This window comes from Mesoplodon mirus (assembly GCF_964341445.2).
Source record: "Mesoplodon mirus genome assembly, chromosome: 11".
Classification (NCBI taxonomy): Eukaryota; Metazoa; Chordata; class Mammalia; order Artiodactyla; family Ziphiidae; genus Mesoplodon; species Mesoplodon mirus.
The window spans coordinates 67,598,057-67,613,516 of NC_138987.1; the positions used below are offsets into that span (position 1 = coordinate 67,598,057).

Consider the following 15,460-nt stretch of genomic DNA (forward strand, 5'->3'; position numbering starts at 1 on the left):
CAGGGAAAGGCCACAAAGCTTAGGCCACATGGCTCATTTGCCGAGCTACTGATGGCCTAGACTGAATGGTCCAGCCAACCTTGTGGCTAACAGCCCAAATCATCAGACTACAAGCTACCAGCCTATCACTTCAGCTGTCCTGCTGGTGAAGTCTACTTTTGGACTCAATTTATCTGATGAGATGAATTAAGTGAAGAGACCACAGAATCATCCCATTTTATCTCGACAAGGCTTAATACTGCCCATTTAAGGCAGTGCCTCTAAGAACTAAATTTTTTTTTTTTTTTTTTTTTGGGCTGTGTCTACGACATGTGGGATCTTAGTTCCCCAACCAGGGATCGAACCCGTGCCCCTTGCATTGGAAGCATAGAATCTTAACCACTGGATCGCCAGGGAAGTCCCCTAAGTCTTTGTATTTTGAAGAATTTCTAATTTTGTATACGTTAGATGATCTTCAACATGCAAAGTAGTGTAAGGTCTCTTTATGACCTATAGCTTTAACCCATCACACTGCTCATGATTCTTTTCAAACTGACTCATTTTTCATCAAACCCACAAGGCTGCAAATCCCCCAACTGTTGCGGGGAGGGGGAGAATTAACAAAATTCAGATCAGATATTAAGATCTCTAGCAACCACAGATAAACTACATAAGAAAACGTGCATCTTCTCTTTGTCCTGAATCCCCAGTTTTATTTTAAGAGATAACCCCAAACACTCTCAAACACATTACTTCTTTTAAGCCTGAACTTCGACTAAATGCTAAGGCCAATGTGGTGGACTCGAGGCCCTGAAATCTGGCCTTGGCAGGTCACAGTGAGGCCTCCCTCCATCCAGGCCCTTAAGGCCAGCACACTAACCACTCAGCCACATGCTTCAATGGCCTGAATGTCTCAGGCTCTGGGTGCTTTTCCTTCATCACTGATCTCTCCACAATCTGCTCTCAGGTTTCAGAAAATGGGTTAACCATTAAGCTGCTATAATTCAGGAAAAGATGCCCAGAGGAAAAAATACTTCACTCCACTCCTGATAAAAGGGGAAATGGAAACAAAGATACCATGACAACCAAAGGACAAGCAGAATTCTTGAGGAAAAGGGGGAATATGCATCAGACCACAGCAGTCCTAAGACAATTTTTAAACAAATGCTCCAGAGACTATTTAAAGAAAGAATAACCACAGTGCCCAAATCATGTAAATACGTTCATGTAAGTTCTGGTTTAACAGGCAGATTAAGAGAAAACAACATATACCAAAAACCGTTTAACATGACTTGAACGGATGCTAATTAAAAAACAATTAACATGAATCATACTAATTCACATTCAAGAAGCTATTTTTAAAAAGAAAGAAAGGGGGGCCTCCCTGGTGGCGCAGTGGTTGAGAGTCCGCCTGCCGATGCAGGGGATGCGGGTTCGTGCCCCGGTCTGGGAGGATCCCATATGCCGCGGAGCGGCTGGGCCCGTGAGCCATGGCCGCTGGGCCTGCGCATCCGGAGCCTGTGCTCCGCAACGGGAGAGGCCACAACAGTGAGAGGCCCGCATACCGCAAAAAGAAAAAAAAAAAAAAAAAAAAAAAAAAAGAAAGAAAGGGAATAATTAGATCATTCAACATACCTCATTTAAGTATTTCCCTGCAAAAAAGGTTTGATAACCACACATTGATCTGAGAATTGCTGGGAAAGTATCTGGTTCTTGGATCTTCTGCCAAGACTTACTACTGCAGTTTCCCTCCAAAGTGTTGTTAACGACGTGATGGTTATGTGGGTATTTCCCTGTCAGGATACTGGCTCGGCTCGGACAGCAAAGAGCGCTTGGCACATACTACAAACGGAAGAGAAGCAAAAAAGGCAAAGTTACACAAGACAGACGGATTTCTCATCATTTCTAAAGAGAAAACAAGCTGCTCAATGCTCCGAAGTCAAATTTCTAGTTTCCCATGGAATAGAGGTTTTCTTTATACATGACACATTTCAGAGCTGCTTTAAGTCCCCTAGTGGAGACAGTAAAGCAGATAGAACCCAGAAAACAGATTTCTTTTTCAGCTGGTTTCTTTCTACAGGATAACCTAAAGTTGTTCTAATTTCATCTGCCAAAGAAATATTTACATGCAAGGAATACAGCATGGTGGAAGCTAGGTCTTGAACGAAGATAAAGAATACTACTTGAATCTAATGTGGCAGAGAAGCAGAGGTTCATTTCCAGGCTGATCTGTAGCTTTATACATTTCTTGCATCACTTTATTCACTGGACACAAATTTCTTTCCTACTCTAATTATGTTTCTATTAGCTCCTGTGATCAACGGAATTACCCTATTCAACCCAATATTTGTCTAGGTCTTAATACTCATCACTGACCCACTTTACAGAAGGGTAATAGTAGCTTATACTCGCACCAGCAGGGAGGGAATGCTCATTTGAGCACGCCCTTGCCAGAATTACATATTATCCCTTTGAAATACTTAACATTTCTTTGGCCTTTCAAACTGGATTTGGCATTTTTAAATACCGGTGAGGGGGCTTCCCTGGTGGCGCAGTGGTTGAGAGTCCGACTGCCGATGCAGGGGACACGGGTTTGTGCCCTGGTCTGGGAAGATCCCATGTGCCGCAGAGCGGCTGGGCCCATGAGCCATGGCCGCTGAGCCTGCGCGTCTGGAGCCTGTGCTCCGCAACGGGAGAGGCCCCAACAGTGAGAGGCCCGCGTACCGCAAAAAAAAAAAAAAAAAAAAAAAAAAAATACCGCTGAGGATGAATATTCTCCTCATGCGTACTGACCAACTGTGTTCATGTGAAAGGTTTGTTCATGTGCTTTGCACATTTCCCCCTCTTGTTACATAAAATTTGAGTTAAGGAAGGATTCAATCATGTTACAAATACTTCCCTTTTTTTTTTAAATTTTATTTTTCCTTTCCTTTTTGCAGTACGTGGGCCTCTCACTGTTGTGGCCTCTCCCGTTGCGGAGCACAGGCTCCGGACGCGCAGGCTCAGCGGCCATGGCTCACGGGTCTAGCCGCTCCGCGGCACGTGGGATCCTCCCGGACTGGGGCACGAACCCGTGTCCCCTGCATCGGCAGGCGGACTCTCAACCACTGCGCCACCAGGGAAGCCCCTTCCCATTTTTTACTTTTGTTTTTTGATTTTGTTACATGTTTGACTTTTATAATTTTCACATTGGCAACTCTTTAAATTCTCTCCCTTTTATATTTCCTGACCTATTTTTTGGCCAATGCCACACTGCTCACTGGATCTTCATATTACATTTAGTATCCAGTGGGGAAATCTATTCCTTTAAACATCTTACCTTGATTATTCTAACCTACTTTTTTTTTTTTCTTTGCGGTATGTGGGCCTCTCATTGTTGTGGCCTCTCCCGTTGCGAAGCACAGGCTCCGGACGTGCAGGCTCAGCAGCCATGGCTCACGGGCCCAGCCGCTCCGCGGCATGTGGGATCTTCCCAGACCGGGGCACGAACCCGTGTCCCCTGCATCGGCAGGCGGACTCTCAACCACTGCACCACCAGGGAAGCCCCTAACCTACTTATTATTCCAGATAACTTTGGAATCACTTAATTCAGCCTAAAAAAAAATCTTGTTGGGATTCTGATTAGAGTAAGCATTTTATAATCTTGTGTCTTTCCACAGAAAATGATGTGCATATCTATGTATGAAGTATTGGGTTGGCCGAAAAGCTCGTTCGGGTTTTTCCGTAACATCATCTGTAATGAACTTTTTGGCCAACCCAATACTTTATCACTCACAAAATTTTGTAACTACATTTATAGGTCTTAACCATTACTGGCCACCACCAGCTATTCCTAGAGTCTATATTTTCCTGCTGTACAAGTGGGATCTTCTCTCCCCCATGTTTCCCTAACTAGTTATATGGAAGAAAGTTACTTCTATTTTTTCATTTCTACCTTACTAAATTCTATTAATTTAAAAAGTTTTCCAACAACTCTATGTTTTCTAGGCAGAAAATCCAGACAAGTGGAAATAACAATTTTTGTCTTTTTCCAGTACTTTTACCTCTGAATTCCACAAGACCTATGCCAACGACTAGACAGTTCAGAAGAACATTAAGTAAGAGATACTGGGCCCTTGTCTCTACCCTAACAGCAGTGCTCTGAGACTTTAGCCTTAACTGTAGGTTGTGCTATTTGTTTGAAATATTCGTCATAGTACGGATGTAACAGTTTAATAAGTTACAAGGAAAGGATGCCAACATTTCAGAGGACTTTCAAGCATCCATTGAGATGAGTATCTGATTTTCCTCCTTCTAACCACTGATATGTTGGTGAACAATATAATAACCACCATTATGTAGTGGTACTTACTCTAAGTTAGGCACTGATATAAGTGCTTGCTTTACATGTAACAATCCATTTAACCTCTGAGACAGGGTTTAGTATCCCTATTTACAAATGGGGAAACCAAAGGCCAAAAAGGTTAATAAGTTGCCCAAGGTCGCACAGCTAGGAGAGAGGCAGAGACAACATTCAAAACAGGGTCATCTGGTTCCAGAGTCTGCTCTTAACCACAACACTGTGCTGCTGCTCAATGGATTTCCTGATATTAAGCTGGGCTACCACTGACTTGGTTATGAGCATGGTTCCTGAATTTGATTTGTTAGTGTTTTATTTTGGATCTTTGTATTTATGTTTACACATGTACATATACACATATATTTGTATTTACATATACGTACACACACATGTACACACAGTTGTTGTTGGGTTTCTTTCATTTTGCTGCTATTATCTTTGTTAGGTTTGGCTATCAGGGTTAATTGGGTTTTGTAGAGTAGCCTGCAAGCTTTTACATGGAACATTTTACACAGTACAAATGTTAACAGTTTCTTACTATCCATTTTCAAACCTCAAACAGTGAAGTTTTAAATAAACTTCTCTAGTTCTGAGTTGTAGATGAGAATGGCTTACAAAATACCTGTAATTAATCTTCAACTGTTAAGAAGTAATATTTCAATTAAACAAATTTATATAACATTAAATAGACTCCTTCCCTCAGATCAGGCATTTAATTAGAAAAAAATCACAGAAATTACAGTAGACTACCCAAAAGAAAGTGTTTCTTCTTAGAACATAAACACAGTTAAAGTCTAACAAAATTAAGTCAGCTTCAAAACTTACAGCACTGGAGAAAGTCATCCCCATTCCTCCAATGAGAGCCTTGGTTTTCTTTAGTGGTGTCTGTAAAGTAAACAGTTATCTATTGAACAATTTTTTCCAATAAACTAAAACACACAGAACAAAATTCGTGTTTTTTTGTATCTTACTCTCAACCTTTTATTCCCAAATGATCAGCTCTATCTGACACTAAGGAACAGCCATGTGTCCCATGCGATTCTGAAGATGAACCAAACAAGTTTGGTTACGGTCAGTTATGTCCTGTGCAAAAGTTCAGGGAGTTATAGCACTTGCAGGAAGGGAAAGTTCACAGCTCATGGCATTATTTTAGCAATGTTGATTTCAATGTAATGAAATTTTGGTGCCCTTCTCTTATTTGTCACCAGCTGCCTTACAAACAGGTGGGGCAGATCTACCTCTATTAATTCATCTTTAGAAGCAGGATATGGAAAATGATATGAAAGGAGCCTTCCATCCTTTAAAACAGAAATAAAACAACACTTAGGTTCTGAAAGCCAGACAAGGCCCCGACACTAACTCAAATATCAGGCACTCGGTGGTGAAGCCCAGATGCACACTCTTTGACTATAAGCTCATGGCCCTCTGCACTAGACCAACCACCACCTCAGGCAAAGACTTGAACTAAGTGGCAAACACATATACAGAAAACCTTGTCAAGCAAAAGACTAGTCAGAAAATTATTTCATTTATATTCTTGCTTTTTATCTTTTACTCAAAACTTAAGATCCTGACAAGTATAGAGAACAACTAGTTTCAAATCCTAGAGCGAGGATGAAAAGTATGAAGATGGTCACTTAGATATAAATAATAACAATAAAAAATACTAACAATCTCTATCGAGATTCCAGACAGCAAGAGAAGACGATGTGAAGAAACTTATTTCAGTTGTATTATGAGTCAGTTCATAACGATTCTCAAGTTCCTGTGAAAGCTGAGACCATACTGAACACAGTTTTAAGTGTATTTTGTTGTGTAATAATTTCTTAAAGACTAATAACACAAATACATAACCATGTTAATAAGGGGGTCACTTTCAATACTGTAAAAAAGTTATCCCCATTGTTTTATACAGATGATAGAAAACCTAAGTAACCCATTAGCTAGAGAATTCTAACTTATTCAGGAATTTTGAAAACTCATGTGACAAAATTCAACATCCATTTATGATAAAAACTCTCAAAGTGGATATAGAGGGAATGTGCCTCAACATAATAAGGCCATATATAACAAGTCCACAGCTAACATCCTACTCAACAGTGAAAAAATGCAAGTTTTTCCTCTAGGATCAGGAATAAGACAAGGATGCCCACTCTTGCCATTTTTATTCAACCTAGCATTGGAAGTCCTAGCCACAGCAATTAGACAAGAAAAAGAAAAGGAATCCAAATTGCAAAGGAAGAACTAAAACTATCACTGTCTGCAGATGACATAATACTATACATAGAAAATCCTAAAGACATCACCAAAAAACTAGAGCTCATCAATGAATCTGGTAGGGTTGCACAATACAAAGTTGATATACAGTTAATGTTAATACAATTAATATAGTGTTGCACTTCTATACAGTAACCGTGAACTATCAGAAAGAGAAATTAAGGAAACAATCCCATTTACAATCACATCAAAAAGAATAAAAGACCTAGAAATAAACCTACCTAGTGAAGTAAAAGACCTGTACTCAGAAAATTATAAGGGACTGATGAAAGAAATCGGAGATTACACAAATAGATGGCAAGATATACCATGTTCATGGATTGGAAGAATTAATATTGTTAAACTGACCATACTACCCAAGGCAATCTGCACATTCAACACAATCCCTATCAAAATATCAATGGCATTTTTCACAGTACTAGAACAAATAATTTTAAAATTTGTATGGAAACACAAAACACCCTGAATAGCTAGAATAACCTTGAGAAAGAAGAACAAAGCTGGAGGTATCATGCTCCCTGACTCCAGACTATACTAAAAGCTACAGTAATCAAAGCAGTATGGTGGGACTTCCCTGGTGGCACAGTGGTTAAGAATCTGCCTGCCAATGCAGGGGACACAGGTTCGATTCCTGGTCTGGGAAGATCCCACATGCTGTGGAGCAACTAAGCCCGTGTGCCACAACTACGGAGCCTTCACTCTAGAGCCTGAGAGCCACAACTACTGAGTCTGTGTGTCTCAAGCCTGTGCTCCACAACAAGAGAAGCCACTGCAAGATGCAACTAGAGAAAGCCCATGCACAGCAACAAAGACCCAAAGCAGCCAAAAAAAAAAAAAAAAAAAAAAAAAAAAAAAAAAAAAGCAGTATGGTACTGGCACAAAAACAGACACGTAAATCAATGGAACAGAATAGAGAGCCCAGAAATAAACCCATGCACTTATGGTCAATTAATTTACAACAAAGGAGGCAAAAATACACAATGGAAAAAAGACAGTCTCTTCATTAAGTGGTGCTGCCAAAACTGGACAGCTTCATGTAAAAGAATGAAATTAGAAAATTTTCTCACACCATATACAAAAATAAACTCAAAATGGCTTAAAGACTTAAATATAAAACATGACAACATAAAACTCCTAGAAGAAAACACAGGTGAAACATTCTCTGACATAAATTGTAGCAATATTTGCTTAGATCAGTCTTCCAAGGCAAAAGAAATAAAAGCAAAAATAAACAAATGGGACCTAATCAAACTTATAAGCTTTGTACAGCAAAGGAAACCATAAACAAAACAAAAAGACAACATGCTGGGAGAAAATATTTGCAAACGTTGCAACCAACAAGGGGTTAATTTCCAAAATATACAAACAGCTTATGTCAATATCAAAAAAAAAAAAAAAAAAAAAAACCAAAGAACCCAATCAAAAAATGGGCAGAAGACCTAAATAAGACATTTCTCCAAAGACGACATACAGATGACCAACAGGCATATGAAAACATGCTCTACATCATTAATGATTAGAGAAATATAAATCGAAACTACAATGTGGTATTACTGTATTACCTCACACCAATCAGAATGGCCATCGTCAAAAAGCCTACAAATAATAAATGCTGGAAAGGGTGTGGCGAAAAGGGAACCTTCCTACACTGTTGGTGGGAACGTAAATTGGTGCAGCCACTACAGAAAACAGTATGGAGGTTCCTTAAAAAACTAAAAGTATAGTTATGATATGATCCAGCAATCTCACTCCTCAGCCTGTATCTGGAAAAGACAAAAAACTCTAATTTGAAAAGATACATGCACCCCAATGTACACAGTGGCACTATTTATAATAGCCAAGACATGGAAGCAACCTAAATGTCCATCAACAGATGAACAGATAAAGAAGATATGGTATACATATATATACAGTGGAATATTACTCAGCTATAAAAAAGAATGGAATTTTGCCATTTGCAGCAACGTGGATGGACCTAAAGATTATCATACTAAGTTAGGTAAGTCAGACAGAGAAAGACATATAATAGTATATGGTATCACTTTTATGTGGAATCTAGAAAAAATAATACAAATGAACTCATTTACAAAACAGAAACAGACTCACAGACATAGAAAACAAACTTATGGTTAGCAAAGTGGGGGTGTGTGAAGAGATAAATTAGGAGTATGGGAGTATATATAAAACAGATAAAAAAACAAGGATTTACTGTATAGCACAGGGAACTATACTCAATTATCTTGTAATAAGCTATAATGGAAAAGAATCTGAAAAAGAATATATATATATTTATGACTAAATTCCTTTGCTGTACACCTGAAACACAACATTGTAAATCAACTCTAGCTCAATTAAAGAATAAAAAAAAAGCTTCTGCAGAGCCAAGAAAACCATTAACAAAATGAAAAGGCAACTTATACTGAATGGGAGAAAATATTTGCAAGTCATATATTTAATAAAGGGTTAATATGCAAAATATATAAAAAACTCATACAATTCAATAGCAAAAAAACAGCCAATTAACAAATGGGGAGAGGGGATGTCCCTGGTGGTCCAGTGGTAAAGAATCTGTCTTATAATGCAGGGGACGCAGGTTTGATCCCTGGTCAGGGAGCTAAGATCCCACATGCCACGGGGCAACTAAGCCTGTGCACCACAACTACTGAGCTCATGTGCCTCAACTAGAGAGCCTGCGTGCCACAAACTACAGAGCCCATGCACTCTAGAGCCCGCACACCACAACTACAAAGCCCATGCGCCCTGGAGCCTGTGCACCACAAATAGAGAAGAGAAAACCCAAACGCTACAACTAGAGAAGCCCGTGCACTGCAACGAAAGATCCCTCATGCCTCAATGAAGATCCTGTGTGCTGCAACTAAGACCGGACGCAGCCATAAATAAATAAGTAAGTAAGTAAATAAATAAATAAATAAAGTCTTAAAACAAAACGGGCAGAGGATCTGAAAAGACATTTTTCTAAAAAAGACATACAAATGGCCAACAGGTAAATGAAAAGGTGTTTAACATCACTAATTGTCAGGGAAATGCAAATCAAAACCACAATGAGCTAGCACCTCACACCTGTTAGCAAGGCTATCATCAAAAAGACAAGAGATAAAAAGTGTTGGCAAGGATGTAGACAATAGGGAACCCTTGTGCAATTGTTGGTGGGAATGTAAACTGGTTCAGCCAGTATGAAAAATCATGTGGGGGTTACTCAAAAAATTAACAATAGAACTACCATATGGTCCAGCAAATCCACTGAGTATTTATCTGAAGAAAATGAAAACAGTAACTCAAAGATATATATACCCCCATGTTCACTGTAGCATTATTTACAATAGCCAAGACAATGGAAACAACCTAAATGTCCATCAATGGATGAATGGAAAGGAAGATGTGGTATATATATATATACAACGGAATATTACTCAGTCATAAAAAAGAATGAAATATTGCCGTTTTGATAACATGGGTAGACTCTGAGGGCATTATGCTAAGTGAATTAAGTCAGAGAAAGACAAATACTGTATAACCTCACTTGTATGTGGAATCTAAAAAAACAAGAAAACCCAAGTTCAGATACAGAGATCGGACTAGTGGTTGCCAGAGACAGGAAGTGAGGGGTGAGGGTGGGTGCAGTGAAATGAGTGAAGGGTGTCCAAAGGTAAAAACTTATAGTTATAAAGAAGTCATGGGGATGTCATGCACAGCATGGCAACTACAGCTAATAATATTGTATTGCACGTTTGAAAGTGGCTAAGAGAGTAGATCTTTTTTTTTTTTTTTTTGCGGTATGCGGGCCTCTCACTGTTGTGGCCTCCCCCGTTGCGGAGCACAGGCTCCGGATGCGCAGACTCAGCGGCCATGGCTCACGGGCCCAGCCGCTCCGCGGCATATGGGATCCTCCCAGACCGGGGCACGAACCCGTATCCCCTGCATCGGCAGGCGGACTCTCAACCACTGCGCCACCAGGGAGGCCCAAGAGAGTAGATCTTAAAAGTTCTCATCACAAGAAAAAAAAATCTGTAACTATACATTATGATGAATGTTCACTATATTTACTGCTGTGATCATTTTGCAATATATACAAATATCACTATGTTGTACACCTGAAACTAACATAATGTTTTTTGTCAATTACACCTCAATAAAAGAAATAAATTTAAAGAAAAAAAAAGTCTCTGATGATTTTCAGTAGATCCACAATAGGTTCCCAGGGGATGCTAGAGATACATAAGGTCTTTGCTAACCTTCAGAAGGAATGTCACCAGCCATGATTTCCCACAAAACATCACTGGGTGCTATCCTCAAGTAAAAAACACTGGGCTGAATGAAACACTGGTTTGATCAAGAATCTGAGTTACAGTGAGTACACAGGCAGGGGAAACAGGAATGCAAAGTATAAATAGGAAGAGGACTATGTGAGCTGATTATAGGGAACAATGGTCAAATTGTCCGGTATTTATGCAAAGCTACTGAAGAATATCTGATTTATAGTAAGACTAAATTGTGTGATTATAACACATTTACTAAACACTTAATGTGTGCCAGGCATTGATCTAGGCAATGGTGGACAAAAGATAGAAGGTCCCTGCCCTCATGATCCTTGTACTCAAACAACAGGTAAACAAACAATTATTTCAGGCAGTGAAGAGTACTATAAACCAGGACCATGTGCTTGCAGGTGATGAGAGGAAAGGGGAAAACTACTTTCAACGGGTGGTCAGGAAAGGCCTCTTTCAGGATGTAACTTCAGTACTGAGAGTCACACGATGAGTCAGCCAGGCAAAGCTCCAGAAGAAGATGCTTTCAGGTTGAGTGAACAAGTAATATGCTGCCAGAGAAGGAAAGCAACACATGTGAGCGCAGAACAAAGGCCAGCGTGCTAGAAGCAGCAGCACAGTAAGTAAAGGGAAGAATGGGGTAATAAGACAAGGTCAGAGAGGTAGGCAGGAGTCAGATGATGACGCAGGGCTGCATAGGAACTCAGATTCTAGTTTAAGTAAGAAACGTATATTAATAACCATAACCTTTATACTGCTAATGCTAGTACAAGTGATAACCATACTCTGTGCTTAATCAAACAAGTCCCAAATAGGAAACCACACTGTACCAAAAAACGTGTATGTGTGTCCATGCTAACCTGAATGATAAAGTGGATCCTTAAGATCTAAGCAAAGACAGTGGCTGGTCACGTTAAGGCCAAACTACATTCTTTAAGAAACAGACAATCTTACACTTGCATATGACTAATGTGCTACTTTATTCATCTGAAGCAAAAAAAACCCCTAAGGAGTCATCTGCTTTCCTGGGCCCCATATACAGCTGCTCTGAGATAAAGTTTTGACAATTTGGATAATTCTATGGCTAACTTTTTTTTTTTTTTTTTTTTTTTGCGGTACGCGGGCCTCTCACTGCTGTGGCCTCTCTCGTTGCGAAGCACAGGCTCCGGATGCGCAGGCTCAGCAGCCATGGCTCAAGGGCCCAGCCGCTCCGCGGCATGTGGGATCCTCCCGGACCGGGGCACGAACCCGTATCCCCTGCATCGGCAGGCGGACTCTCAACCACTGCACCACCAGGGAAGCCCTATGGCTAACTTTTAACAATGAAAGATCACTTTGCCTTAAGCAAAGACATGATGTATTCATTCTTTCCCTACATCTCCTTCCCTCACTTGCTTGAGGTTTTGACCAAGTGTCAGTTTTTCTAGAGAATGATTTTAAAAATAGCAACCTGTGCTTCAGTGTAGAACAGTGTGTCCATCACAGCATAACAACATTCAAGTAAAATCAAGAAGCGGATGAATGGTTCCCTGGGCAAAAACGAAAAATGGAGTCCCACAGATGAAAGCTACAGCAAATACAATGAACTGTTAAAGATGATGCTACCATATAAAAGACTACTTCAAAGATGATCGCAAGGTTCCACATCAAACCACAATCATACAAGTGCTATAATCCTTTGACCTGAGTTAGTCTGGGGGACTGATACTGGTTTACTTGCCAACTATGGCAGCAATTCATTATCTTTTTTTGGGTCAGAGACCTCCCTTTCTCCATAAAAATGAAAATAATACACACGAGGTATTATGTGTAAATTAAGGAGTTCCATGTCACCTGAAGAAATCTCTGATCTATGGTGTGACTATGCTGATGTGGGTATGTGGAATGACATCTGGTAAATCAGTATTACCACAGTATTCTAGAATAGGAGAAAAAGCATATAATCCCAGGGCTCTCACACTCTAAGACACCGGACTTTGCCCCTTATTATAGCTACTATATGAACCATGGCCAAGTTACTTAACCCCTTCTAAGTTTTAGTTTCTCCTTTTTTAAGAGAAGGACAATACCTACAGCAGAGGATTCCTGTGATAACTGAAGCACTGTATAAAACACTTCACACTCTGACTAGCTCCAAGTAGGTTCTCAAATGCTGTTCTTTCTTAGCTCTTCCCTTTCAAGTCCTGTTTGACAATTAGTGGTATTTAGAGTATTCTGTAAAAGGTTACAGGAGAAGACAGAATTCTCCAGAAAACTGGGAGTATTAAATTTGACTTTTTCCCTCCACTTAATTTTGGCTCTTCTCTCCAGCACAAACATCCGTATAAAAGAATCTGCTACTGGTTTAAAGGAGCAAATAGGATTAACAGGTTTAAGGGAAGAAACCTCAAATATACACAGACCACACTGGTGGTCTACAAGAATTGAAGAAACTGAATTCTGAATACCTTATATTTAAGTGATGGATTTTATTTTCAACAGAGCCGTGAAAGCTGGGTCTTTTAATTAAGTCACTAAACCGTTATTAAGTTTTGATAGAGATGGCTTGCTTTTACTGGACAAAACACTTCAAAAGCACACACAAAAATCTGTTTTAAAAGGAGTTTTGTGTGGAGGATAAGTGTAGCAGTTGGAATGGTGGAAAAAACAAAGTAAAATCCAGGAGGGCCATTAAGTCAAGACTCTTCATTGTCAGTGGGGCTGGGTAGAAACTAAAAGGCAATGAGGTACATGTGGCAGGAACCAGCGGGGAGTCAAAACGCAAGCATCTTAAACATCATTTAGAAAAGACTCTCATACCCTTGAACACAGCCCTGAGGAAGAAATACATTTTAATGCACAACTAAGACATATCTATATATGGATATGCTTACCTTGACCTCATGTATCACACAGACATTTTCTATTCTATTCTATTCCACAGGGAAGTAAAAATGCTGGTAGCTACTCACTAAACTGATTTCACAACTCACTTATGGGTTGAAATCAGCAGTTTGAAAGACACTCAGCTAGGGTGTTCCCACACAGTAAAAGTTAGGAACCTCGTGCCTCAAGTGTTTTCATAGCATTTAGCTGAAAGCAAAAAGGGAACCGAAAGGAAGAAAGCAATAAAGCACTTGTTTTTAAAAAGGTAAGAGTGGGCTTCCCTGGTGGCACAGTGGTTGAGAATCCACCTGCCAATGCAGGGGACACGGGTTCGAGCCCTGGTCTGGGAGGATCCCACATGCCGTGGAGCAACTAGGCCCGTGAGCCACAACCTGCGCGTCTGGAGCCTGTGCTCCGCAACAAGAGAGGCCGTGATAGTGAGAGGCCCGCGCACCGCGATGAAGAGTGGCCCCCGCTTGCCACAACTAGAGAAAGCCCTCGCACAGAAACGAAGACCCAACACAGCAAAAATAAATAAATTTAAAAAGGTAAGAGTAATGCCATACCCAGGATGAAAGCACTAGCCAGGATTTTGTCTGGACTGCTGCAACTACTCATGAGCCCGGGGCAAGCCACTTTCTAGGACTCCGTGAGTAGGGGGTTGGGTAGATGTTCTTGAAGGTCACAAATTCGAGAATTCTAAGATCCAGAAGAAAAATTCACTCTGGGAAAGAATGAAATCTCAGAACCCCACCCATCTGATATAAAACGGAACGCTGACAGTATCTAATGCATCAGCCAGGTGTTCAATTAGGCTAATTGAATTTTCTTGATTCTTGTGAGGCAAAGCACACCCTGAAGAGTTCTACAACCTACCAGAATAGTTCATATCAGCGCTTATTTTATAAATATCAGGCACAGACACTGCACACAGGGTCAAATGCAGAAGTGGCCTAGGTTCCTCAAAGAGGGGCTGGATTTGTCCTCTAACCTGAAAGACAAACAATCAAGGCTGGCGTGCTCTTAGCCAGCACCTGCTCCTCATTGGTTCATCCCATCCCTAACAGGCGTCCACATGTTTGTCTTGAGACATGAAGCAAACTCCTCAGCAGTAACGTCTAGACTAGAAGCTCTGTGTGGTGCGTGCATGTGTGTGGACCCAGGAGAGACTCGGGGGAAAGAGGAAATAGAGCCCCGCAGCTCCATAAGCCTGCGCAAAGGGCCTGGCGCGGCAAAAGCAAACCTACTGAGGGTCGAGGCAGCTAGTTAGAAATGGGGAACGAGGGCCAGAAACCAGGGAGTCAGCCCGGGAGATGGAGGGGCGGGGCAGAAACAGAAAGAAGAGTTACCATGCCGCCGAGCACTTCGTCCTGGTCGTCGGCGAGAAGCAGCACCACATTGGGCCTCCGAGAGCCCGCCGCCGCCCCGGAGACCCCCAGGCAGCCTCCCAGCAGCAACAGCAGCAGCGGCGCTGAGCTGCAGTAGGGCAGGTGGCGAGGGCTGCCCCGCCGGGGCACACCCAGGGCCAGAGGCAGGCGCCGCATGGCGGACAGGGTTCCGGGGGAGACCCCGGGCGGAGGGGAAAGACGTGCAGAAAGCTAGAGAGCGAAAAAGCCACGAGCAGCTGGAAAAAAAAAAGACTGCACTGTGAAGGCCGGGGTCTGCGGTCAGGCGTTTTCTACCGGGCGCGATCACGTGAACCGGGGGCAGGAGG

At 41.2% G+C, this 15,460-nt stretch overlaps 1 protein-coding gene across 1 annotated transcript in view; it reads right to left on the reverse strand.

Moving 5' to 3' along the window:
* Positions 1 to 15,460, reverse strand: part of GNS (glucosamine (N-acetyl)-6-sulfatase) — a 53,933-nt gene extending 38,473 nt beyond the window's left edge. The window contains exons 1-3 of the mRNA XM_082636474.1: positions 15,096 to 15,460; positions 5,144 to 5,203; positions 1,615 to 1,821 (exon numbers count right to left, since the gene is read on the reverse strand). Of these exons, the coding sequence (XP_082492600.1) occupies positions 1,615 to 1,821; positions 5,144 to 5,203; positions 15,096 to 15,290 (462 nt within the window). The 5' untranslated portion in view covers positions 15,291 to 15,460. The remainder of the gene's footprint in view (positions 1 to 1,614; positions 1,822 to 5,143; positions 5,204 to 15,095) is intronic.